Here is a 26,282-nt window from a genome sequence, read left to right as displayed (position 1 = left end):
GAGACCCGCCAGGTACAGCGCCGAGCCCCCACCCCACCGGGCAGCTGAGTGAAAAGCAGGATGGTCCCGGTCAAGCCCTGGGCTCGGAGCCAGGCCTCCCGGCTTCTTGTTCGCACCTCCAGCTGCGGGGGGAGGAGGGCTGTGACCCTGGGTGAGTCACTTCCCCCTCCGGGCCTCAGTTTCCCCTTTCGGCAAGCTGGGGACAGCAGCGCACCACTCAGGGGACTTGCGCAGACTGATCCGTGGGTGTGAAATGCTTCCTGCTCCTCTGGAGGGCAGGACACATGGGTGAAGGATGGAACATTATTACCTCCTGGCAGCTAACAAGCAGCTGGAGGATTTGAGATTAGGATCCCCCCCTTAACTGCCAGGACAAATCTGACCCCAGGTTCAGAGGAGCAGCCGTGTTAGTCTGTATCCGCAGAAAGAACAGGAGGACTTGTGGCATCTTAGAGACTAACCAATTTATTTGAGCATGAGCTTTGGTGAGCTACAGCTCACTCCATCTGAGACCTTCTCAGAGCTAGCCACACTGAATCTTTCAGAGGGAAAGTCAGTGGATCCATTCACAGCAGAAAATTTCTGGCTGTTAGGAACTGAAACTTTCTTGATTAATGACAGGTTTCAGAGGAGCAGCTGTGCTGGTCTGTATCCGCAAAAAGAAAAGGAGGACGTGTGGCACCTTAGAGACGAACCACTCGGTCATTCTTGCTTGTAGGTAGAAACATGACGAGAAACGGTCACCTTGGCACGTGCAGGAAGTGACAAAGGGATTAAATGCCACATTCTGGGCCCGGGGCAGGCGTCAGCCCAGTGGCTGAGAGGCCTGCCCAGTAACCAGCAGGGACTCGCATTTCCCTGCCCCGCAAGCTGCCTCTTTTGGGCACAAACTCACCCACTGTGAGCTTTGTCACAAGGACATCCCGGCCTGCCGCAGCGAGATGACATTTTGTCAAACCCCCCCGCCCCGGTCTGGTGAGATTGCAGTGGGGGGGATTGGGGCACGCCAGAAACAGCCGCCAGAGTGGTGGTGGTGGTGGCCCGGCGGTTCACCGCCCTGCCCGGGGAAGGAGTGAGTGAGGGACCCGCTCCGCCTGGGGCACCCCCTGGGAGCAGACATGCCAGAGGCACTGGCCAGCCGGGCCCTCGTTTGGAGGTGACCTTGGAGGGAGGAGGAGGGATGGCCCTGCCAGAGAGACTGGGCCCAGCCAGCTGGCTCCTGACATCCCTGCTGGTGGGATCTCCAGGCTGCAGCCCCCCCGGGGCCCCTGACAGCCCCCCCGGGGCCCCTGGCAGACCCCTGGCAGACCCACCCCCCCGGGCCCCTGGCAGCCCCCCCCCGAGGCCCCTGGCAGCCCCGCCCCCCCGAGGCCCCTGGCAGCCCCGCCCCCCCGGGGCCCTGGCAGCCCCCCCCAGCCCAGCCTGGGCCCCACAGCAGAACGCGGTGCCCAGCTGGGCGGCCGGCTCCCCCCCCGACCCGCTCATGCTAAGCTCATGCAAGGGGGCGGGGCTTGGGAAAGACACCAGCGCCCCGCCCCCCGAGACAAGAGCGGCTGCTCCGCGCCCCGCCCAGCCGCAAGGAGCACGCATGCGCCGTTGGAAAAGGGTGCGCCCGCCATCGCGCGACTCCTCCGATGAGGGAGGGGGGGAGGAAAGAGCTGCACCGGAGCACGCGCAGTGGGGTCAGCAGTGTCACGTGAAGAGGGCTACCCCCTTCTGCAGTAACACGTGACGTGACGGGGGCCTGCCGGGCCCGGACAGGTGACGTCGAGCTGTCCGCCGGCGCGTGCGCAAGGCCTGCGGCCGGGGTCACGTGCGGAGGGAGCGCCCGCCTCCGGCCCCTGTCACGTGGCGCCTGCGCGCCCCAGCCGGCCTCAGCGCGCGCGGCTCCTTCCGGCGGCGGCTGACCCGCGCCCCTCCCCCGCTGCTGGGCGCGCGAGCCGAGGAGCCATGGCGGGCGGCGGCCGGGCGGAGGAGGCGGCCGGGCCCGAGGCGGACGCGGAGGCCATGGAGCGGCTGGCGGCGGCGCTGAGGCAGCGGCTGCGGGGCTGGGAGGCGGCGCTGGCGGCGGCGCAGCGGCTCCTGGTCTGGGAGAGGCCGCTGCACAGCCTGGTGACGGCCGGCGGGCTCGGGGGGGCCCTGTGGTGAGCGGCGGGGGGGGCCCTGTGGTGAGCGGCGGGGGGGGGCGTGAGGCCCCGGGGGGGCCCTGTGGTGAGCGGCGGGGGGGGCGTGAGGCCCCGGGGGGGGCCCTGTGGTGAGCGGCGGGGGGGGGGGGCGTGAGGCCCGGGGGGGGCCCTGTGGTGAGCGGCGGGGGGGGCGTGAGGCCCGGGGGGAGGCCCTGTGGTGAGCGGCGGGGGGGGCGTGAGGCCCGGGGGGAGGCCCTGTGGTGAGCGGCGGGGGGGGGGGCGTGAGGCCCGGGGGGGGCCCTGTGGTGAGCGGCGGGGGGGGGCGTGAGGCCCGGGGGGGGCGTGAGGCCCGGGGGGAGGCCCTGTCGTGAGCGGCGGGGGGGGCGTGAGGCCCCGGGGGGGGGCCCTGTGGTGAGCGGCGGGGGGGGGCGTGAGGCCCCGGGGGGGGCCCTGTGGTGAGCGGCGGGGGGGGGCGTGAGGCCCCGGGGGGGGGCCCTGTGGTGAGCGGCGGGGGGGGGCGTGAGGCCCCGGGGGGGGGCCCTGTGGTGAGCGGCGGGGGGGGGCGTGAGGCCCCGGGGGGGGGCCCTGTGGTGAGCGGCGGGGGGGGGCGTGAGGCCGCGGGGGGGGGCGTGAGGCCCCGGGGGGGGCCCCGTGGTGAGCGGCGGGGGGGGGGCGTGAGGCCCTGAGGGGGGGCCCTGTGGTGAGCGGCGGGGGGGGGCGTGAGGCCCTGGGGGGGGCCCTGTGGTGAGCGGCGGGGGGGGGCGTGAGGCCCTGGGGGGGGCCCTGTGGTGAGCGGCGGGGGGGGCGTGAGGCCCTGGGGGGGGGCCCTGTGGTGAGCGGCGGGGGGGCGTGAGGCCCTGGGGGGGGCCCTGTGGTGAGCGGCGGGGGGGGGCGTGAGGCCCGGGGGGGGCGTGAGGCCCGGGGGGAGGCCCTGTCGTGAGCGGCGGGGGGGGCGTGAGGCCCCGGGGGGGGGCCCTGTGGTGAGCGGCGGGGGGGGGCGTGAGGCCCCGGGGGGGGCCCTGTGGTGAGCGGCGGGGGGGGGCGTGAGGCCCCGGGGGGGGGCCCTGTGGTGAGCGGCGGGGGGGGGCGTGAGGCCGCGGGGGGGGGCGTGAGGCCCCGGGGGGGGCCCCGTGGTGAGCGGCGGGGGGGGGGGCGTGAGGCCCTGAGGGGGGGCCCTGTGGTGAGCGGCGGGGGGGGGCGTGAGGCCCTGGGGGGGGCCCTGTGGTGAGCGGCGGGGGGGGGCGTGAGGCCCTGGGGGGGGCCCTGTGGTGAGCGGCGGGGGGGGCGTGAGGCCCTGGGGGGGGGCCCTGTGGTGAGCGGCGGGGGGGCGTGAGGCCCTGGGGGGGGCCCTGTGGTGAGCGGCGGGGGGGGGCGTGAGGCCCTGGGGGGGGCCCTGTGGTGAGCGGCGGGGGGGGCGTGAGGCCCTGGGGGGGGCCCTGTGGTGAGCGGCGGGGGGGGGGCGTGAGGCCCTGGGGGGGGCCCTGTGGTGAGCGGCGGGGGGGGGGCGTGAGGCCCTGGGGGGGGCCCTGTGGTGAGCGGCGGGGGGGGGGCGTGAGGCCCGGGGGGGGCCCTGTGGTGAGCGGCGGGGGGGGTGTGGGGGAAGAGGGGGCGTGAGGCCCGGGGGGGGCCCTGTGGTGAGCGGCGGGGGGGGGTGTGGGGGAAGAGGGGGCGTGAGGCCCTGGGGGGGGCCCTGTGGTGAGCGGCAGGGGGGGGTGAGCGGCGGGGGGGGGGCGTGAGGCCCTGGGGGGGGCCCTGTGGTGAGCGGCGGGGGGGGGGCGTGAGGCCCGGGGGGGGCCCTGTGGTGAGCGGCGGGGGGGGGGTGTGGGGGAAGAGGGGGCGTGAGGCCTGTGGGGAAAGCAGCAGGAACCACCCAGGAAACCCGATGCTGCGTTCAGACTGTTTCTCTGGGGAGATGCATTACAAATCTTGTCCATTTGTGAAGTGTGGGGCTCTCTGCCCCAATGTAGGTGCCTTGTCCCTTCCACACACATGCCATCTCATGGTGATGCTGCTGTGGTGGGAGAGTTGGCATTCTCTCCAGAGCTTGATCAGTGCTACTTGTTCAGAAAAACCTGGCGTTGCTTTAGGTCTGGGTGAGACAAGTGTTTTTCACCCTCTCCCTAGGGGACTGAATGCAATATCGCTTCTGGGCAGGGACAAGTGCAGCCCTGTTGTAGGACAGGAAGAAATGTGGTCTGTGGAGTTCTGCACTGTGCCCTGCTGTTGCCCTCTTCTCTAAGGTGCAGATCCAAAACTGCAGCCAGGCTGCACAGCTCAAGATAAGGCATCTTGTGATGTCACTGGTAGTCTCAGAGGGCTGATCAATTTTATTTAAATTTAGGGGATCCCTGGAACTCCTGGCAAGTTGTCTATGTGAGCTGGGCAGAGTTCGCATGTGCCCAGCTTGAGGCCAGTGAACCAGTTTCCTTTGGCTTAATGGCCAGTATAAAACTGGGTGTGAGTTGTTCAGTGCCCAGTTCTATAATTCTCTCATGCATCAATTGCCAGGGTGTATTCGCTTCATCGTCTTTATAGAAATCTAAAATTCCTGTTTTGAAGCCTGTATTTAAGTGCAAATGGAACTTCAAGTGATGTTCCATAGAACCTCATTTCAGAAATCATTTCTAAACACGTTTTGGGACATTTTCCGAGAACCTGGATGGTCTAATGTGAGAGAGGCTTGAGGGGAGACTAAAACAAAGCATAGAATGACCCGCTATCCCCAAAGCATCCTGCAGGCTAAATCAGGGCAAATCTCATGACTGTCTCAGAGCAGAAAGTGTGTGAGAACAGTGGGTAAAGTGCAATGCTAGAAAACCATTGTGGGCAGTTGCATGCCGATGTTAACAAGATAATGCAAGCAGTGTAAAGGGAAATGAAATTGAGTTGCTGCCATACCGCAAAACCATTGCCATGTCTAGCAACGTTAGCAGCATCTAGAATGATCCAGTGCAGCATTAATGGAGGATGCTGCAGGTGCATTAGTAGAGCTGTCATGAGGACTCCAGAATTAATGGTGTCTGTGGGTCACACTGGAGAGGTGCTGGCACTGTGGGGTGTTGAGAGCTTGCACTACCTTTCTAGTACCTTTCTAGTAATTAAAATTCTCCAAAATATTTTTAAAAGACCAAAGTACAAGACTTTTCTGTCCCTATTGCATGTGTTTAATAGCTGATGTGATTGCACTTCTCTTGGGGTTAACTAAAAAATGGCACTGTATACTCCCAGGGGGAATGTACCTGATGTGGGAGTCTGTAAAAAAAATCAACAGTATAGTGAGGCAGGGAGGGAGGGAGGATGAATCGGCAAATACACTTCACTGTGGGAACATCCAAAATGTGCCCATCCAGGAGTTACACTAACATCTTGCCAGCTGGCATCTCACTTGCTTAAAACAGTCCTTTGCATCTGCCCTGAGTATGGGGGTGCGAACCATGAGTAGAAGGGGTCTCAGCATATAGTACGCCATCTTGTCCAAAGAGGAGGCCTCTGCGCAGATGTTCTTTCTGTCTAATGCTCCCTTGGTCTATGGGCTGCACTTCTGTAGTCAAGATGAGGTCAGCCACAGTACCTAACACAGAACTGCATGGCTTGTGTTTAGCCTGGAGTAACCTTGCTGCTTTCCTTTGACAAGCGCAGACAGGCCTCTCCCTGCTGCCAGGGACGTGCCAAGAGGTTCTACAGGATTTGCCTATGGTGAAAAAGTGCGTGCTCCTGCTGGCAGCTGCAGCTAATTGGAGCCTCGCCCAGGCATGTTTCTAGTTAAATTCTTTGTCCTTGCTATATTAGAGCACTTCATCCCAGGGTCACAGTAGGTTAGTAACCCTAGTAATGTTCTGGGCTGGAAGGCTCTACATACCACCTTGGTCCCTCCACTAATTGATCTCAGTGTTTGCGGACCTTGATCTCTTGCTAAGCCTGTAGCTGCTCTGTATTTCTGTTCTGGCACATTCCTTTCACCCTGCCCTGTGGTGCCTGCGTGTTGTTCCCCCACACACACACACGCACGCACACAACAGCAGCATTAACAGTATTGGAGGATGAGTGGCAGAACCAAGTTGTGGACTGGAATGAAAAACATCCTGTTTACTCATGTAAACAATGAGTCAGGTTTTTTGGCAAAATGTTCAGTCTGTGGTCTTCCAAACAGAAAAGGGCAAAATTGGTCAGAAAATCTTACTTGTTTTAGATGCTGAAACAATGAACAATTGAATCTAAAATTATGGGAAGAAAAAAGGTACTTGACCAATCACTCATTTAAATCATCTTCTATTACTGTTCCCTCTTTCTTAAAATTACCCAGGCTGAAAGTGCTAGAACTTGCTAAAAACTTGCATAATATTCATCGCCTTAAATGACTATGAACTAATGTGCTGAATATAGAGGGTAAACCCAAAGCAGAGCTTTGAAGCTGGAGCTGTGCTGCGAGGCTGGTGTGTTTGGGAGACGGATGTATGAGGGAAGATTAAAGGAGCTAAATGTGTCTAGTTTGGCTAAGCGACAATTACAATGGATTAAATGGGGTGTGGGACACAAGTACATGGGACACAGAATGGTTTAAGTGCCACAGGTGGGGGAAGGCCTGAGTACAGTCCCACAGGGGCTATAGTTGGAGATTATGAGCTGAAATTCAGAAAAGAGACATTTAAGGTGAACAGTAGGAAAAACTTTCTGAGCTGGTATGTTTCTAGCTGTAGAATCATCACCCGGAGGGAAGAGATGGGAACAGTTCTGTCTTGACCCCACTGAAGGGAAAGGGAGGTTGTTTTGCCTGGCCCTTGATAAGACCTAATCTCTCTCCTGAGCTCTCTAACTTCTGATTCTTTGGTTTACCCTGGAGTTCAGCTCTCTGTTGCTCTGCACTAGGGGTGGCCAACCTGAGCCTGAGAAGGAGCCAGAATTTACCAATGTACATTGCCAAAGAACCACAGCTTCCCCCCTCCCCCGCTTCCAGCGCCTCCCACCCACCGGCAGCACCTCCCCCTCCCTCCTGGAGCCTTGGAGGGGGCAGAGCGAGGGCATGGCAGGCGCTGGGGAGGGGGCAGGAAGGGGTGGAGTGGGGGCAGGGCCTGTGGCAGAGCTGGGGGTTGAGCAGTGAGCACCCCCTGGCACATTGGAAAGTTGGCAACTTCTGAAGAGCCGCATGTGGCTCCGGAGACTCAAGTTAGCCACCTCTGCACAGTGAGATGCGTGCACCTCCTGGTTGTCAGTGTTTCTAGTGCACTTCACTGTTTGAGGTTAGTGTCTTGATAAGTGATTCCGTGTTCCCTGGGCTGAGAGCACTTTCAGCCTGAAAGCATAGATGGCAAGGAGTGTATTTCTCCCTCTTCAGCCTGTGGCTGGCCCAAGGATGGGGTTGACGAGCTCTGGAGGGAGTCTGGAAGGAGATGTTAACCTTTCTTTGCTTGCTGCTGAGGGGTGAGAAACCAAGAAGAATGGGGCTGGAGTTGAGGGGTGGCACCTGTTTCATGAGCACCTTTTGCTGTTGAATTGATGAAGTGTTGATTTCTGCCTTGGAGAAGACAGCCCCTCTAGCTGGGGGTGAGCATGGATCTGTGGGGCTGTTGGGTACAGGCCAGAATGTCAGTGAGGGAGACGGGAGAGCCTGGGATCCAATCCATTTACATCAGCTGAGTGGTAGGGCTGCACGTGGTCCGTGCTTGGATCAGTGCGGGAGAGGACCAGCAAAAGAACTAGTGTTTGGGATCAGTTTTGTGTTGCCATCTGATGCAATCTGAGGATGGTTTAGAAACCGATGTATCATCTGTCACCACAGCTCTTTTCAAAACTGAGCTAGTCTTCCCAATGCATCTCCTAAAGAGTCAGTTAGAACAATTTGCATTTACAGTGTGTAGTGCTGTGAGGATTTGTACTTGTGCAGCTGTCCTTACTTTACAGCACGGGAAGCAACTCTGGCATAGAGGGGGGAGTCTGTCTGCCCACAAAGCAGCAGTTATGGATTCATCTTAGTCACAGGCGCTCACAACATTCTTCCCAGTGCACTAGCTAATGACCGCTCTGTCTGGTTTCCCAGGTTGTTTTCCTCCACTTCTCTGCGACCTCTCTTTCTCCTCAGCATCTCTCTGCTTGGAATTCTCTTACTGGAGAGGTGGAAGCCCAGGTTCCTCTTTGACTTCTCTGGTAGGTGATGCATATTGCTGTAGCTGGGGAATCATGGGATGAGGTTACCACTGCTGGGTTGTGGCGAATGCTGGTGTTCCCTGACTGGGTGATGGGAGCTGCAGGCCCCTTCCCTTCCTTCAGGGCCTTGTTCTGCTGCTACTGCCTCCCTTTCCTGGAGCGCGCTCAAATCTACAAACCGGCTTCGGCAGACTCCGTGGCGGGTTGGAGCATGTGCAAAAAGGAGGCAACAGTGGCTGGTGCAGTCAGAGTGTCTGTCTGGGGATTAGTACAGCTGCCTCAGTCCGTTAGAAGTTGCTGACAGCAGTTCAGTTTGATGGGGCCTGGCGAGGCCCAGCCCACTCGGATACGCATGTCAAAAGGACAGTGACTAGGGTGGCACAGTGTGTTTCTGCTGAACATGAGGATTATTCTGACTCTAGGTCTCCTCTGCCAGTTCAGGTGGGAAACTCCTCAGAGCCCAGGTTCTCTGAATCATCGTCACTATGTTAATCCTCCCTTTTTCTGAACAGAGTTCTTCAGCTTCCAGGGATCTGTGTCAAACAGTCTGCAGTGCTGTCCTTTCCATAGGAACAGCCATCCTGGGTGAGACCAATGGTCCAGCTAGCCCAGTAGCCTGCCTTCCAACAGTGCCCAGTGCCAGATGCTTAGGGAGAATGAACAGAACAGGGCAATTATCGAGTGATCCATCCAGTCTCGTCCAGTCCCAGCTTCTGGCAGTCAAAGGTTTAGGGACACCTAGAGCATGGGGTTGTCACCCTGACCATCTTGGCTAATAGCCATTGCTGGACCTAGCCTCCAGGAAGTTATCCAATTCTTTTTTGAACCCAGTTATAGTTCTGACCTTCACAACATCCTCTGGCAATGAGTTCCACAGGTTGACTGTGCGCTGTGTGCAGAAATACGTCCTTATGTTTGTGTTAAACCTACTGCTGGTTAATTTCATTGGGTGACCCTTGGTTCTTGTGTTATGTGAAGAAGTAAATAACACTTTCCTCTTTGCTTTCTCCACATCAGTCATGATTTTATAGATCTCGATTTTATCCCCCCTTAGTCATCTCTTTTCCAAGCTGAACAGCCCCAGTCATTTTAATCTCTACTCATACAGAAGCTGGTCCATGTCCCTAATTGTTTTTTGTTTCTCTCCTCTATCCTCCTTTCAATTATAATACCTCTTTTTTTTGAGGGGGGGGTGGGGGGTGACCAGAACTTCATGCAGTGTTCAAGGTGTAGGCGTACCATGGATTTATATAGTGGCATTATGATATTTTCTGTCTTATATTGCCTTTTCCTAATGGTTCTTTCTAAACACAATGCAGAGGGCGAGAGGCAGATTCCAGACACGAGTGTACATTGCCAATAACATAACAGTCAAAACCGATGTGTTTATCCCAGGCTGAGCCACAATCACCTCGTATGAACTGTGGCTAGGTTACTGCATTTGTTGTACAAACCAACATCTGGCTTCCAGCTAGTAGGTAACCGGGATCATCTTGCACATTGTGGCCAATGTATTATGGGGACTCTGTCAACATCAGACTCAGGCTATGTCTACACAATAGTCACTGCAGCTACGCCACTGTAGCATAGACACTTGCTGCAGTGACAGAAGCGATGTCTCCATTGCTGCAATAAATCCACAGCCTTGAGAAGCGATGGCTAGGTCTCTGGAAGAATTCCTCTGGGATAGAGGTGTCTGTACCAGGGCCAAGGTTGGCTTAGCTATGTCTCTCACAGGTGTGAAAAATTCACACCCCTGAGCAAGGCTGATCTAAGTTTTAGGTGTACACCAGGCCTCAGAGTAGCAGCAAGGAAGAATATTCAAACAAGTGTGATTGGTTGCCATATAGTTTGAGCCCCTCCTTCAGCTAAATTTATTAAATGAATAGACTTTAGGAAACAGTTCTGTGTGAGAGGGGGCCCGTCTGTGTGTGCATGCGCGCGTGTGTAAGATTGGTGACTTAAAGGGAGCTCTCATATGCAGCCCTGATAAGATTATCTAGGCTGTAAACGTTTTTTCAGTTGTATTAATCTCTTCATTCTCGTTGCTGTTTGTTTACTCTGTGCACTTCATTCAGCTTGGGCGGTGAAAGTAGGCTGGCCAGTTTCTTGAGCACTAGCCTGATGCTGTTTTTCCAATACTGCAGGGAAGAGTTTAAATGTTTAAAAATACCCCCCAATTCTCCAAAATGCCTATTTGCATTAGGCTTGTTAAATCCTTTAGTTAACAGAATTCTGGCTGCCCTTTATAACAGTCTTACAGAGGTGGGAGAGGGGAAGACTTTTCCTTCAAAAAAGAGCAGATCTAAAGCCATCACCTTCTCACACGGCAAACAGAAACCAGTGCTGGAATAGTTATGTAACACGAAGCAGAAAGGGAGCCAAGAAAATCAGCGTTAAGACTGATCCCATGTCCTTGACTTTCAGTGCGATAGCCTGATGCACATCCTCCCTCCTGTTGTCCTGACTTTTGCTGGACAGAACTGCTTCTCTCTGTGTTGCTTTCTTCCCCACAGGCTTCATCTAAAACCAGTCCATGGGCTGTTCTGTCCCCTCCCTGTTCACTCTGCTGCCCTCCTGCTGCTGCCAGCAGAGGGCAAATCACCTTCCTGATTTACCCAGTTAGGTCACAACCTGGATTTCAGTGTAGTCTGTTGTATCAAATTTCCTTAGCTCCTGCAAGGGAAGAGCCGTGTTCTGGCACCAAGGGGACTCCTAGTGCGATGTGCCACAGCTGAACATGTAATGGCTCTTGTCTGAGTCTGGCCTCCAGCTTAAACACAGAATGGCAGCCTGGTAGCTTCATGCTTTGTATTTCTTGCAGAGCAAGAAACAGGTCAGTGCAGCACCTGTAAGAGTTTATACATATATGCACACACTCCACAAAACCAGTATGTGACAGTCTGGAGCATCATGGGAGACTGAGCGTCCTCAGTAATTCCACTTGTGGATGAAAGCTGGTACGAAACATTAGCTTTTATTCTTCAGAGACTCACCCGCCACAATTATGGATCGCAACGTGAGCACAGAGAAGCACAGCATGTTAGGAGTCGTATTGGAATGGAATGGGTGCATTCTGCGCTCTGTAGCCATGTACCTACACCAAACATGGCCACTTCCCCTTCTTTCCATTCAAAACTAACTCTTGGAATGTCACAGTAACATGAAGGTGCTTCCTGCAATGAGGATCAAAGAGGAATCATTACTGGATCACGATACAGAACCGAGTATGAGAGAGAGAGAGACACTTGCCTCCAGGATCTTGTGGTCTGTTAGACCAAACACACAGGAACCACAATCTGCTGGCTGACCAGATGACAGGCAGAGCTGAAGGAGGTGCAGATCATTCCTGCATTCTTTTTTTTTTGTCTTGATATTTAAAGTCTATGCATAAGTGTACAAGGAGGGATTTGAATAGAGTACGTGACTGACTGGGAGATGGGGGAGCTGCATCTGGGGTTAATACCTCTGCCTCCACCCATGAAGTTCACTTCTCCAGGGGTCCAGATCCTCTTGTGAATGGAAAACACCTCAAGTCACACTCCAGCACCAGGGTGGAGGCTTGGCTCAGTAGCTGCATTCTGTATGGACAATAACTAGGACACAAATGAATGCCTGGTGCTCTTTTAAAAAGGAGGCCTGCTTTCTAGCTGAGTTTGCACTGGGAATTTCTAAGAGCTGAGGAACCGCAGGTGCTGTCACCTGACCTGAATACTGGCAGTCGTGTCTCTTCAATGCAATCTGGTGTGTCAAGCTGTGCTTACACTGGGTTGTAAGTTAATATAAATATTTACAGTGAAATGTCAGCAGGACGTTACTGTTCTGGACAGATGTTTAAGGCCTGCTGGCTGTCCTGAATACACTCTCTGACCTCCCACTGATTTAATTGGGATGATTGCGGATGATATCTCAGCAAGGAGAGTGGAGATTTAAAAACTTGCTCATTTGAGTGGTCCCAGCTCCTGTGTGAAGCTCTCTCCAGCTTTGTTGTGAATGTAATCCCTCTCTTGGCTCTGCAGTGCATTGGGGTGGGCAGCACGCAGAGTGTGCTGCTGTAAGAAGGGATGGAAACTACTAATTTTAAACGAGAGCTTGAATTTTGCCAAATATGGCAATATCTGCAGAAGACCCTAACTCTGTACAACCTGCTGTTTTTTCTTCACCAGTGGATTTCTGTTGCACTTTGGTCGGCTGCAGTAGACACCCAAAATGTACTGTCATTCTGCATCTCCCAGAGACACCATATATTTGGAGCTGGTTTCAAAATCATTCAGAGTCAGCAGTTCTGGAAGGAGTCATCTCATTCCCTCTGTGACAGCCTGGCGCCCCAATATTCACCAGAGTCATGTGGCACCCCAGGGGGGACACATCACACCCTCCATTGCCATAGATTGAGTAACTCTACATTGCTTGCGGCACGGTCTGCTGCACTGACGGCCCTGGGCTCCTGTGGAATTTCACAGCCCTGGTGCTGTGCCTCGGGAAATAGGAGCGGTGGCAGCGGTTGGCCAGCGCAGTATCGCTTGTACGATAACAGTGCAGGCGTTACTTGGCTGCATGAGCTACCACCTAATGCCGCCAGCAGCAGAAAGTGCCGGTGCTGAACACAACTTCCGGAGTGATGGTGGCGTAGTGCAGGTGGCAGCTGCACCTCCAAGAGCCGGATTTCTCTGGCAGCACCTTTGAGACTTTTCAGCATGGAGCTGGGATAGCAAGGGGGTTCTTGCATCCACCCCAAGAGAGAGGTAGACTCCCAGCACAGCAAATCGGCTGAATTACTAATGCTCACATTTCGTGCTGTGGCAGAAACCCATGGCTCTCGGTGTGTGACGGCTGAGCTGATCAAATAGCCACCAGAATGCAGCCTGGCAAGGAGAGTGACTGGGCAGCTGACAGCTGATTACGGGAATCTGGGTCACAGACTCGGAGGATTGCCTCCTCGCCTCTGCATGCTGTCTCCCGCTCCACTGCACTGCTCAAGAGCTGGTCGGTTCGGCACTTACAGCAAAGGGAAGCGTTTGACTGACTTGCCCACAGCTGTCATTTCCAGGGACAGTGTACGGCGAGCAAATCTGCTAAACAGAACAGCTTCCATCTCTGCATCGGGAACACTGGCGAGAGTTAAGTCTGAAGTCCAAGTCTCACTCAGCAATCACCACTGGGAAGAATGCTTATTTCCTTTTTGCATCTCACTCAGCAGGGGAGTGAGACTGGACTAGACCAACCACTTCCACTTCCTGGCTGACAAGATGCTGGGGAAAGATTCAAAAGCCCTTCTGTTCATACAAGGGTTTAAGAACCTGTTTTTTGCATACAGCTTGAATTCCCGGCCTAAATTCAGCTGACAACAGCCCTTTATTTGTATTGCACTTTTTGGATGCTTGAGAAAAAAATCCCATCGGATCTTGGAGTTGTGGAAGCATCAGGAAATGCCTTCAGCGCTGCATAGAAGCCCTGCTTCATTGTCCCTGGGTCTGCGTCCCAAACTGGGCTGGAGAGATGCCTTGGCCAGTCAGCATTTGTCAGATTCCCAAGCCCTTGAACTGCCTGACCTACATCTGTACAGTCGGGCCCTGGGCACCTTGGTAGAACAAAGAGTAAATAACGTCGATTTCCCAGTGGGGTCAGTGCCGCCAGCAGGACATAGTTACACCCAGGAACCCCGCAACTAGTGAATTATACAGCAGGTCTGTGCTATTTGGTACCCAAGTGCGGGGAGGGGGATGTTTTTAGCATGCAAACATCCTGCCATGACATGCAGAGAGGAGCCTCCTCGGAACACTCTCAGCAGATGAATCTAGGGTGGCAGGTGCTAAAGGAAATGTAGCACGTAGCTGACAGCCCAAGGCATAGTCTGAACCATATTCAGGGACTTCGCTATTCAGTTTTCAAACAGTCTCTGAGCTCCTCTTTGGAGAGCTCAGGAGCATCATTGGTGCCTTGTCAGGAGTTGAAGGGATGCACCTGAGATTGTAGCTGCTCTTGTCTTTAATATGGTGTTGCAGCCTGTGGAAGTGACTGGCCCCAGCTTGCAGGACTCCATGTCAATCTGTATTGGTGTCCCTAGTGGAGATGGAATCTGTGGCCTGACTGCATTGCCTGCTGGGGTCTGAGAGTTGCAGCCTAGCTTAGGACAAGTGCAGCCACTGGCCCCATTACAGAGCTTCGTGGGCTCAGTCTGGGCTGTGTGCAATGCTTTGGCCACTCTGGTGTTGAAAGCTAACCTTTACCAGGACGCGTTCCCGCTTATCTCTGCACATAAACACATGCAAACCCAAAAGCCATCTCTAGCCTGATTTCTACATGCAGGGAGATCCCCTGGCTAATTCTCTGCGCAGCTCCTAGCAATTAAGCTGTCGTGTTTTATTTTTCACTTGGCTAATGAATCTTTCCTGCTCTGTCCCTACAGCACAACCCTCGGAAGAGCCAGGAGGGGACAGGTAGGCTCACTTGTGCCTTCTTGGGAAAGGGGGCAATGGGGGTGGTGAGGTCAGTGTGGTACTCTCATCTATCCTTCTCTCTGCCTGGCTCCCCGTCCTTTGCTCTCACTCAGGATTGCGCTCCAGTACCACTGCAGTGTGTTTGTGTGCATGGTTCCTGAAGTGCCTGTTCTTTGGCTGACACGCAGCTGGGTTTGTAATGGTTCCTCCTTCCGCAGTGGGAGCCGTTTGCTTCATTTGCCCAGGAACAGCATTTTGAGATTCCAGGAAACCTTGATACCCTTCAAATGTGTGTGTGCTTCTGGCACTCAGAATGTCCAGGATTTTTCCCTAAAGCTCACGCCAAGAGGATCTGTCCACCCTATTTTAAGACTCCGCAGAGAGAAGGGAATCCTTGGGATTGGCTTTTGTAGAGTATATGAGCCACCTGTAATTGCATGCTTCCGGCCCCCAGTGCTTAGCCATTGGTTATGGGCAGCATGGTCACTCTGCGTTCCAGGGCATTTGTTACCCGGGACTGGATGCTGGGAGCTCCCTGAGGGTTAATTGCAGCTCTGCTGCGTCACCTCTTGACCTGTGGCGTGGGGATGTTGCTGTTTGCAAGGAGGTGCTGTGTTTTGCAGCAAGGTGCCTGGGCCCCTGCTCTTTCAGCATGGTTCAGCTGTCCCTCGTCAGACCCTGTCTGGTTGGCAACTCAGAGAGGCATCATTAGTGAAGTTAAATTTGAGATGCACCCCATTATTATGAAGCCCTTGAAAGGGAGCCCTGCTTTCCTGTGGCTGCTGTACCCTCCCTCCCTCCCCCATGAAATGGGGTGCATTGAAGGTTTGTCCTCTTACACTTGTATCTGTTTCTCTAGTGAGAGTGTGCCCGCCGGAGCACAGCCTCACCTTCTCAGTGTCCCCGAGCTGTGCTCTTGCCTGGCTGAGAGCTGGGTCACCTTCAGGTTGTACCTGCAGGAGCTGCTACAGTACAAGAGGCAAAACCCTGCCAAGGTAAACGTGGGCCATGCCACTCCCCCCTGCTGGAGGTGTTCCTCTTGTAGTCAGGGGCTCCTCAGATGACCTGGGGGATGGGAGGAATCTTAGGGCAAGATTTGCACTGATACAGCCCTTCACTAATGATTGCAGGTGCCCTTCTCTCATCCCACTCTGCCCAGACATCAGGAAAGGAAAGCTTTGCTAATGAATTGTGTTCCCAGCACCTGTGAGCTGGGGCCAAGCTTAACCCCTTATGGGAATGGCCAGCCCTTTGTTCCTTGATTTATAGTCTGAGTAGGAAGTTTGCCCGATTATGGCTTTTGCCCTTTCATGGGCTTTGTTCAGTGCTGGAAGCTGTTTGTATCTCTCTTGCAAGCAGCACTTGCAAGCTGCTATTCTCCAAATCCACAGTGCAGGGTGTTCAGGGCTCCTGAATGCGTGAAAGAATCTGGCATAAACCTGGGGGTTGATGGATGTGCCAGATGTTGTTCGGAGAGGAATTACCTCTTTGTAGCCAGGTCTTGGTTCTGGCCTGCCTTAGGACCTCAACGGTCACCAAAGTTCAATGACATCCACACAGGCTATCTTTGTAGCAGACTTGGCAGAATCCAGTATGCTCAAGTTAGAGAAGTAAGTGGGTTGTACTATATTTATTTCCATTACTGGCTATACCCACTTCTCAGACAGATGACTCCACAGTTACACCATTCAGCCAGAAGGGGGGAGAAAGGGACTCAAGACAGATGCCATAAATTTAAAGTCTGGTCTCCTCTAGTGTTGAGCTTGAATTAGTTAGAAGATGAGACTCAGAGTGCACCAAACTCTCCTAGATGGCTTCCTTTACTTGGCGAACCAGTCTTTCAGCTCTGCTGAGCATTAGTCTCTCCAGCCCTGACCCCTTTGACAGACCTCCAGTACCCTAGAGCCATCATCTAATCTGCGAGAAGGGCCTGTGCCCCTCGCAAAGAGCAGAAGAGTCTTGGCTGGATGGTCACACACCCGCCAATTCTAGATGAGCCATGCTGGGGGTGGACAGGGCACCATGGATTGTGAACAAATCCTCTCACCTCTGTGCCTCGGTTTCCCCATCTGGGTAACAGAAGGGATAGTATAGACTCCTCTAGAAAATGTTAATCTACAAATGAACAGCACTATCTAATATAATATGTCCTATCTTACTTCCAGGAGACCTTGTTGAACTTCAGAAGTGTGACGGTTTAGGACATTCCCAAAAAGCTTCTTTAGTAGGGTGGTCACAGGTTCTTAGGTTTTGCTAGGTCTCCTCTACACTGACTTGCTTTTTTGCACTTCACTCTGCTTTTCCCCAGGGCTGGGAAGTTTGAGTTCTGACCATCAATGCCGGGTGCTTAGGACAAATCTAGGCCAGAATAAGCCATTGGGTTGGGACAGGCTTTTGTGGTTTAAATTTGCAAATATTGTTACAATATTTTAAGGTGAGAAATGGCGCTGAGCGAGTCTCTTGCACCAGCTGCAGGGATGGCGTCTTTGCCTCTTGTCTGTTGTTTTGTTCATCCCTCACCTCTGTTTCCCCAGTTCTGTGTGAGGGTCTGTTCGGGGTGCCTGATCCTGGCTATGGTCGGACACTACGTTCCAGGCATAATGATCTCCTCTATCATCTGTGAGTATAAGTGGCTCCTTGGTGACTTTCCTGAATCATTTGATAAACTGGTAGAAGTGTGCTCACAAGTCTTTCATATCCCACAGCCCATACCAGATAAAGTGACGTGCGTAACTCCTCACCTCCCTGCCACCTCAGGTCATTCGCTAGGGTACTGTTTGTCGGCCCTACACTGTGATGCAGTACAGCACAGAGCCAGCAGAGGGAGCCAAGGTCAACCAGTGAGCCCCCTTCCCAGATCTGCACCATTCTACATGCTCAGGGATTGCATGCAGTGTAGTTATAGGTGCGGTGCCCATGATATTAGACAGACAGACAAGGTGGGTGAGGGGTCCAGTTAGTCCAATAAGATATTACCTTACCCACCCTGTCTCTCTGACATGCTCAGTGAAGCAGATGTTCCTGCAGGGAAGCAGAGAAATGCAGTGTCACTCTGAAACTTCAACAGAGAACAAATCCATGTCTGCCAGGCTTGAAAGGGAAAAGTTGCTGGGGAAAGAAAATGTGTTTTCAACCTTCCCAAAGCGTTACAGGCAGCAGGAGGTAAAATTGGAAGGAAATGTAAGTACTTGGCTATCTTAAGATCACCCTAAAGAACTTCATAATGTAGTCAGAGCAACAGTTTGGAAATTTGGAATGCTGATCTGCTTTCTCTTCCTCTGCTTCAGTGGACGTGTTAGCTTATCGGGTCACTCAGGTGTTCAGCACACTGGCTTCCAGTTGGGGCACAGCCTTGCTTGTAAATCCTAGGTAGCTGCTGCCCTTTCAGAAGTCAGCCACTTTAATTAACCCCCATCTATAGCTCCAGCTCAGAGGTCAGAAATGAGGTGTGTTGGTTGAGCTCAGGCTTTGTAATAGCAGGGGTGTGACAGGTAAGGACTGCTGTGCATTGGCAAAGCTGTTTGTGGATGAAAGCAGCCCTGGAATAATAGGGTGGAACTGCAGATCAGGAGTGAGGTGGATTGGCAGACCTGTAAGGGTGAAGCCAGTGTCATCAGACTGCTCTTCAGCAGACATCGAGTTCCATTCCTGGTGCTCCTGTGCCTGGCTACTGGGAGAATTGGCCTATTGTTCCTTTCCTAGTTTAAGAACAGCCACAGTGAGTCAGACCAATGGTCCACCCAGCCCAGTATCCTGTCTCTGACAGTGGCTAATGCCAGGTGCTTCACAGAGAATGAACAGAACAGGACAATTATCGACTGATCCATTCTCTGTTGTTCAGTCCCAGCTTCTAGCAGTCGGGAGGTTTTAGGGACACTGGGAGCATGGGGTTTTGGTCTGGCCATTTTAGCTAAGAACTGTTGATGGACCTGTCCTCCAGGAACTTATCTAGTTCTTTTTTTAACCCAGTTATAGTTTTGGCCTTCACAACATCCCCTGGCAATGAGTTCCACAGGTTAACTGTGCGTTGTGTGAAGAAATACTTCCTTTTTTTTTTTTTTGTTTTTAAACCTGCTGCCTATTCATGTCACTGGGTGACCCCTAGTTCTTGTGTTATGGGAAGGGGTAAACAACCCTTCCCAGTTCACTCTCCACACCCTTCCTGATTTCATATACCTCTATCATATCCCCTCTTAGTGATCTCTTTTTCAAGATAAACAGACCCAGTCTGTTTGTTCTCTCCTCATATGGAAGCTGTTCTATACCCGTCCTCTTTTTTTGTTGCCCTTCTCTGCACCTTTTCCGACCCTAGTACACCTTTTAGATCAGGTGACTAGAAGTGCCTGCAGTATTCAAGGTGTGGGCATGCCATGGATTTATACAGGGACATGATATTTTCTGTCTTACTGACCCCTTTCCGAATGGCTAACCTGCTCTGGGTTCTCTCTGCATTTCCAGTGCTGAGCATTCTGCTCTGGCCATTGGTGGTTTACCATGAGCTGATCCAGAGGATGTACACTCGGCTGGAACCTATCCTGATGAAACTGGACTACAGTATGAAAGCAGAGACACTGCACCTGAAGCACGAGAAGAGAAGTAAGGCACTGCCTTTTCTCTGATCTCTCTGCCTTGGCCGGCTGGAAACCCAGTTTGGCTAAAACCAGCACTGGCAAGTAGGAATAGGTGTGGAGTGCCTGAGAAATGTCCACCATAGCCGGTGGGAGGGAGGATCATCTTAGAGGTTACGGCTAAGGGTGATGGGGTAAAACTGAGCAAAGGAAAATTTAGGCTGAATATTGGGAGTATGGGGAGAGACTGTTTGGCAGTGACCTGTCAAACAGTGAAAGAGGTACCTAAGGGAAGGGGTGAGAGCCCCATTACTTGGGACGCTTAACTGGGCCGGGCAGAACTCAGGCGAAGGGGCTGAAGGGAACAAACCTGGCCTGGCTCTTTGGGCAGGGGTGGGGATGGACTAGATGGGACCCCGCAGCTCCTTCCCTCCCTTTCCAGGATTCTGAGCCTGGTGCCACTCAGTGAAGTTTCTTCCGTTTCCGCACACAGAGCGCCAAGGAAAGAGCGAACCCATGGCAGGCGATGAGCCAATGGCAGAGACAGAGAGTGAGAGTGAGGCGGAGCTGTCTGGCTACTCCCCAGTGGTAAGGGCCGCAGAGGAGCCGTGCGGTAGATAGCCCTCTTCCCTGCCAGCACCTCCCCAGAGAGCCAGGAACAGCGGGTTGGTCAGAATGCAGCCACACTGGTAACCAGCAGCAGAGCTGTCCAAGCTGGCCCTGGCCTCTGGGCCCTGGCAGGGATTGGAAAGTCACCAGTGGGTGCTTAGGGAGGGATGCAAGCTGCTTCTGTGGAGGGGCTGTGACCAAGAGCCTGCTTTTCAGGTGGCCCCGGGAGCAGTGTGGTGGAGTTCAAAGCCCAGGGACCCTTGAGGAACTGGCACCCTTGAGCCCTGGAGTAAGGGAATGCCCTGCCCTGCCCTCCCTGACCCCTTGAGCAGGTGACTAGAGTAGTCCCCAGGGGCTCTGGAGGGAGTCACGCTGCACCTGCCTCTGCTGGCCTGCAGGCACCGGTGCTGGTGGTACAGACAGCTAGCTATTTCCTGGAACCCTTATCACGCCCAGGGGAAAGGGTCATGGAGCTGTTCCCCACCACCCGCGCTTGCTCGGCAGATGGGAAATGTGTAGTCCCTTTTATTTCCATGCTGATGGGGTGATCAGGGCAGGCATCTGGTTTTGCTGCAGCTGCCAGTGGAAGGAGAAGCTGGGCTGGGAAGTGGGAAGCTTTGGGTCACATGAAAGTATCTGCAGTGCCCTCTGCTGTTGTGTGTGTACGGTGTCTTTTTTGGCGTGGCCTGTTGGCAAGACTGTGAAAGGGGGCCCTGCCCTTTGCCACAGTGGTGTTCTGTAGCTGCCGCAGGAGGGGAGAATCCCCTGCTGTGGGGATTTCTAGGGCTCTAGGAGTTACACATGTGCTTTTCACTGGGCCCTCCATGTTGGGTGCTGGCAGGACGCAAACCCATCCAAGCTCGCTCACTCCAGAAGCAGCAAGGATGAGTCTGTGGCTGGACAGTGTCATGATGATTCTGCCCAGTCCCTGGCTCATACAGTATAAGAACCTTGTGTGACAGTTCATCTGGCAGATAACTTCTGCCCCTGCGGCTCTGGTCTGTGCAGAGGAGCCAGCAGGAAGCGCTGCCAGCTGGGCACCCAAACCTAACTCCCCTCCGCCACAGGTGGATGTGAAGAAGACAGCACTAGCGCTGGCGATTACAGACTCGGAGCTCTCTGACGAGGAGGCTTCCATCCTGGAGAGCGGGGGCTTCTCTGTTTCCAGGGCCACCACCCCACAGCTGACTGATGTGTCTGAAGGTATGTGGTGATCGTAATTCCCACCCTCACCCCACCCACACTGTCCCGAAACAGCTGTCTGGTAGGAACAGGCCATCACTCCCTACCCCTGGAGCTGGGACAGGCCCCTGGAGGGCAGGGGGAGAACCAGGCTCTTTGCAGGGGGAAAAGGGCCGGAAGGAAGCCAGGAGACCCTCGCTTGGCAGTTAAAGTGGCATGCCTCATCTCCCCAGTCACTGGACTGGGCTTCTGTGTGTTGTCATTTCTGGGTGTTTGAAACTCTCCCAGCTGGGCTGATAGCCCAGCCCCCATGGTGATGGGCTCTGCCCAATTGCTGCCTTGGGCAGCGAGGCGTTAGCAGCCGCACATCTTGTCATGGCTTCCCCGATAGCCATGACTGCTCCGGCTGTCTGATCTCTGCTGCCTGCATGATCCTGCTTCATGCTCTGCCCTGCTCCCTGCCTAACTCTGGAAAGGCAGGCAGTGCTGTCCTCAAAGGCTCTGCCAATGAGCAGAGAGGCAGGCAAACCCGGCCAAGTGATGACGTGTGCATGGCGCTGTACGAAACAAAGCCAGAGGCCTTGCCCCGCAGCACTCCCTGGCTCTGACTAGGGCTGTGTGGTGGAGACGACAGGATCACAGGGCTGGTTGGGTGTGTGCAGGAGGAGTCGTAGGGACTGGGTAATCTACGGGAGTGTAGCTCGTCAGACACGTCGGGGTGGGTTTCAGGGGGGATTGAAAGGGGAGAGGGTGGAAGTGTGACAGGAGTTCTAGGCATGAACAGGCCCAGTGGCAGGTGGAGGATGGCAAGAAGGGGATGGTCAGGTGAGCCACCTGCTCCACACATCCCACATGTGGGGCAGAGTGAAGGGAAGTGGCTCCTAGGCAGGAAGAAGCTAAATTGTGGAGGAGCTTGAATCCAAAGTCATGTTCCTTCAAGCACTCCTCTCGTGGGAGTACAGGGCAACTCCCTGCTTCCACACTACCCAGGATGGAGCTGCGGGGAGGGGGAGGGGGGAAGGGGGCAAAGATCAGCTGATCTCTCAGCTGGAGCAGGCAGAGTGCAGCCTGGGTCTAAGGATAAGTGCAGGGTCCTGCACTTAGGACAGAAGAACCCAATGCACAGCTACAGACTAGGGACCGAATGGCTAGGCAGCAGTTCTGCAGAAAAGGACCTAGGGGTGACAGTGGACGAGAAGCTGGATATGAGTCAGCAGTGTGCCCTTGTTGCCAAGAAGGCCAATGGCATTTTGGGCTGTATAAGTAGGGGCATAGCGAGCAGATCGAGGGACGTGATTGTCCCCCTCTATTCGACATTGGTGAGGCCTCATCTGGTTTACTGTGTCCAGTTTTGGGCCCCACACTACAAGAAGGATGTGGATAAATTGGAGAGAGTCCAGCAAAGGGCAACAAAAATGATTAGGGGTCTGGAACACATGACTTATGAGGAGAGGCTGAGGGAACTGGGATTGTTTAGTCTGCAGAAGAGAAGAATGAGAGGGGATTTGATAGCTGCTTTCAACTACCTGAGAGGTGGTTCCAGAGAGGATGGTTCTAGACTATTCTCAGTGGTGGAAGAGGACAAGACAAGGAGTAATGGTCTCAAGTTGCAGTGGGGGAGGTTTAGGTTGGATATTAGAAAAAACTTTTTCACTAGGAGGGTGGTGAAACACTGGAATGCGTTACCTAGGGAGGTGGTAGAATCTCCTTCCTTAGAAGTTTTTAAGGTCAGGCTTGACAAAGCCCTGGCTGGGATGATTTAATTGGGGATTGGTCCTGCTTTGAGCAGGGGGTTGGACTAGATGACCTCCTGAGGTCCCTTCCAACCCTGATATTCTATGATTCTAAGGGAATGGGACTGTGGAGAGTGGGAGAAGTTGCTGGTAATGCCATTGCCTGGCTGTGCCTTTCAGACCTGGATCAGCAGAGCCTGCACAGTGAGCCGGAGGAGTCCTTCGCCAAGGACCTGGCAGAGTTCCCCTCCGTGGAAGAGTATCATTCCAGAGACCTGGGGCCACAAAGCGACGATGACGCCTTCGGGGTGCCGCTGGCCCCCGAGCTTGCCCATGCTGCCCACGAGCTGGACTCTGCGGACAAGGAAGCTGTGGACTCTGACCTCTCCGTTCTCCATCTGGCTTCTCCTCTCCATTTTGTAAATACGCACTTCAATGGGAACGGGCAAGCGGTGCGAAGCAGCACAGAGCCGCAGACTGCTGCTGCCCCCGGCCTGGGCCTCTGCATCGATGTGCTAAGTGAGGAGATTGTTGCCACTGCGATCACTACGGTGGTGCAGAACACCCTCTCAGCACTGCTGCGCTCCTCTGAAGCTAGTGAGGGGCCTTCCCTCTCCGAGTTCCTGCCCACTGAGCCCGAAGAGAAACTGAACTTCCAGGCGCAGCTGTCAGAGACCGAGGCGGTGGGGATGGAGCCTGCAGCTCCCCCAGAGGAGGAGGGGGAAGTGGATGACTTTGAGCTACTGGATCAGAGGGAGCTGGAGCAAATGGATGTAGAGATGGGGCTTGGAGGAGAGAAGGAAGTGCAGGAATTGCCCATCGCTCCGTTTCCAGTTTCCTCCTCGCCTGCAGTTTCCGAGCTGCCAAAGCGAGAGGATCCAGAGGAGGCCGCGTCTTTGTCTTAGGTCGTCTCTGTCGCCCACTCTTTCCTCGTCGTCCCTAGAAGGAAGGAAGGATGGATGGACAGATGGACTCTTGCAGTGATGTCCAGTCTCTTTTAGATATTCATGTTGACCAGGATGGCAAAAAGTCTGTGTTAATGTGCTGTGTCTGGAATAACCCGTCCTTTCCATCCTGCCCAGCCCAGCCTTCCTCAGTCTGAGTGAGGGGAGGAGCCAGGCTGCAGTTGTAACACCAACCCTAGCAAAAGCTTCATAGTGATGGTGCAGTATTTTGATCTGTCTTCTGTTTGTCTTTTGTTTTGCACGCAGAGTACTGAGCTAGATGTAGCTGCTGCTATACCCACATCCCTGGTAGGACAGATGCAATCTTATTTTATTGGGTTTTTAAATGGCTAAAAGTGTAAATAATTTTAAGTGTCTTTGATTCAGCTGGATGGGGGGAGGGGAAGGAAATACAACTCAGATCTCCGGGTGCAGGGGAAGTGAGAGGGGGAAGAGCAGAGGCAGAAGGGAAAAGGTGGGTGGATGCAGGAAGGGACCTGCAAGGCTGATACCAGGTTTTAGTATCCTCTCCATCAAACGGCACTTCGGGCATTTCCCTGTGTGTCTGGCCTGAATTATGCTACCTGCCCACGTTGGAGACCACTGCTGTGAATGGAGCAGCTTCTAGGTCTGGATCAGTTGCTCCTTGCCCCTATTCTGGTGGGCCCCGGTTGTCTCCTATCTTTAACTCTGCGGCACACAGATGGCTCCTCAAACCATCGTGCTCTAAATAAGCATGACCAAGCCAGACCCCTGAGTGCTGCTTTCTCTTGTCTAGTGTCTCACTGTGGCAGCTGGCTGGCTTTCCAGTGGCTTGGAAGGAGTTTATAAACTTGGCTTGTGCAGCAGAGAAGAGTCTGATTGTTTTATGTGTGAGGCTGTTTTGTGGCCCTAGTCCGAGGGGCTGCGCAGACAGTAATTGTGTGAGGGGGACCCCCCAAAATCTTTAAATTTTTAAATAACTAAAGGCGATTTCTAGGCAGTGTTCTGTAATCTCTTACTGCACTTTACGTCCCAAGTGCCCCCCCCTCGCCCCAGGCCGGGCCAGTACAACGCCACTCTACCACCTGTCCTTGGCTCGTCCCTGCTGTGAGCACCTGGCATCTCTGTTCCAGTCACTGCTGCCCAGTGAACCTGCTCCTGCTCAGGCAGGGCTGCCCTAGCTGGGCCTGGGAGCTTTCAGGGCAGTGCGAGGGACTGAAGAGCCACCTCTGATCCTGTCCCCTCAAGCAGTCCTGTTAGAAGCACCTCCCGTTCCAGCCCAGGTGGGTACCCAGAGTGTACCGTGGACTAGGTTCTGGTCTCGTATCCATCAGGAGCTCTGCTCCCTGTATCGCAGCCACAGGCCATCCTAGCTCTCGGCCCTGCCTTAAATGGCTCCTGTTGTGTTCCTGGAGCAGGGAATGGGCGTCCCTGTTCATAGCTCTGGCCTGGGAACAAGGGAGGCTCCACTGACTCCAAGGAAAGAGCTGTAAACTGACGTGGCAGCTTCTTTGCACAGGCCCTGGGCTGGAGGCAGCAGAAATGTCTCAGCCAGCGTGTGAAGGCTCAGCACGTACCCTTGGCAGTGTCTAGGTCTGTTCGGGCTAGCTCTGTCTCCACACAGGCAGCGGAGCACCGCAGGGAAATGTGGAAAATGCCTCTGTGTAATGGTGGGCCATGGGATTTCGGGCTCTGCCTTGGGCATATAGGCCAACACGCCCAAGAGCAAGGCTGCCTGGAGCCCTCCTGCCTGTTGTCGCACCTATTACGTACAATCCCTCTGACTTCCGTAACCCTCGTACTGTCTTCATGTACCCCGGGGTCTGGCTGAGACTGCCCGAGCAGGGAACTGAGTTACTGCTGGGGGGGGTCTCTGTGTCCTCTTTGCACGTAGACTCTGCAGCGCGAGGGGTCCTTGGCTAGCAGAAGTGGAGGTGTGGGACTCTTATGTATGTACAGAGCTGTTGCAGCCTCTATCAATTCTTACTTAGGGTGCTGCAGTCAAGGAACGTATGGAAAGTGAGAGGCTGCACGGCTGTGGCCACCAGTCCCTGGAGTATGGGCCCAAGGTGGGAGTCTGTCTAGCTTGAGTGCAGAGGCAGGATGCCTTGCCCTGCTCCCCAGCCGGCACACTTTGTCCCAGAGCTGAGATCATGTCAGCTCGTTGCACATCCAGGCACAGCCCCTTGACGGGATTTATCTCATAACTGACAGCAGAGCTTTTAAATCAGCAGCGACTTGTGCTCCAGAAACGTCTCCTGAGATCAGAGGGCTGAGAGAACCAGGGGATGGGAGCAGAGGCCCAATGATGTCCTTGCTACACCCCTTGGGCAGAGCATTTTGGAGTGTTCTCTGGCCCCACGACGGCAGCTGAAGCTGGGCTTTGGCTGTCCCTCTGTATTGTGTGTGGGCTACTCCCCCGTTTCCCTGTTAGTGCGGGACAGGGCAGACTCCAGAGGAGTTGGTAGCTCTGTCACTGTTTGCCTAGATGGACACTTCTGCACTCTGTGTGACATCCTGCTCAATGGAACATTCCATGGGAGTGGTGGCTTATGGG

General features: G+C 54.5%; 1 protein-coding gene across 7 annotated transcripts; it reads left to right on the top strand.

The window, feature by feature from the left end:
* The first annotated feature begins 24 nt into the window (after window positions 1-24).
* On the top strand, window positions 25-25,920 carry RETREG2 (reticulophagy regulator family member 2). 7 transcript variants are annotated; one of them, XM_073304859.1, is made up of 9 exons: window positions 25-151; window positions 8,161-8,267; window positions 14,677-14,707; window positions 15,567-15,702; window positions 17,242-17,326; window positions 19,166-19,303; window positions 19,769-19,863; window positions 20,952-21,087; window positions 22,980-25,920. In XM_073304859.1, the coding sequence occupies exons 5-9, from the start codon at window positions 17,281-17,283 to the stop codon at window positions 23,702-23,704; spliced, it is 1,140 nt and encodes a 379-aa protein (XP_073160960.1). In that variant the 5' UTR covers window positions 25-151; window positions 8,161-8,267; window positions 14,677-14,707; window positions 15,567-15,702; window positions 17,242-17,280; the 3' UTR covers window positions 23,705-25,920. The 7 variants fall into 7 exon arrangements, with proteins under 7 accessions (XP_073160960.1, XP_073160958.1, XP_073160959.1 ...); XM_073304856.1 differs by lacking the exon at window positions 25-151 and adding an exon at window positions 1,914-2,144; XM_073304862.1 differs by lacking the exon at window positions 25-151 and adding an exon at window positions 2,202-2,211.
* Window positions 25,921-26,282: the final 362 nt, after the last annotated feature.

Source organism: Lepidochelys kempii, chromosome 11 (assembly GCF_965140265.1).
Source record: "Lepidochelys kempii isolate rLepKem1 chromosome 11, rLepKem1.hap2, whole genome shotgun sequence".
Classification (NCBI taxonomy): Eukaryota; Metazoa; Chordata; order Testudines; family Cheloniidae; genus Lepidochelys; species Lepidochelys kempii.
The sequence above is the reverse complement of the archived record's forward strand: the minus strand, read 5'-3'. Positions and strand labels throughout refer to the sequence as shown.

Coding starts and splice junctions, on each gene's coding strand:
- RETREG2 (XM_073304856.1), top strand. CDS start 1,951: ATGGCGGGCGGCGGCCGGGCGGAGGAGGCGGCCGGGCCCGAGGCGGAC. Junction 15,703..17,241: donor AGAGGCAAAACCCTGCCAAG/GTAAACGTGGGC, acceptor CTGTTTCCCCAG/TTCTGTGTGAGGGTCTGTTC. Junction 19,864..20,951: donor TGTCTGGCTACTCCCCAGTG/GTAAGGGCCGCA, acceptor CCTCCGCCACAG/GTGGATGTGAAGAAGACAGC.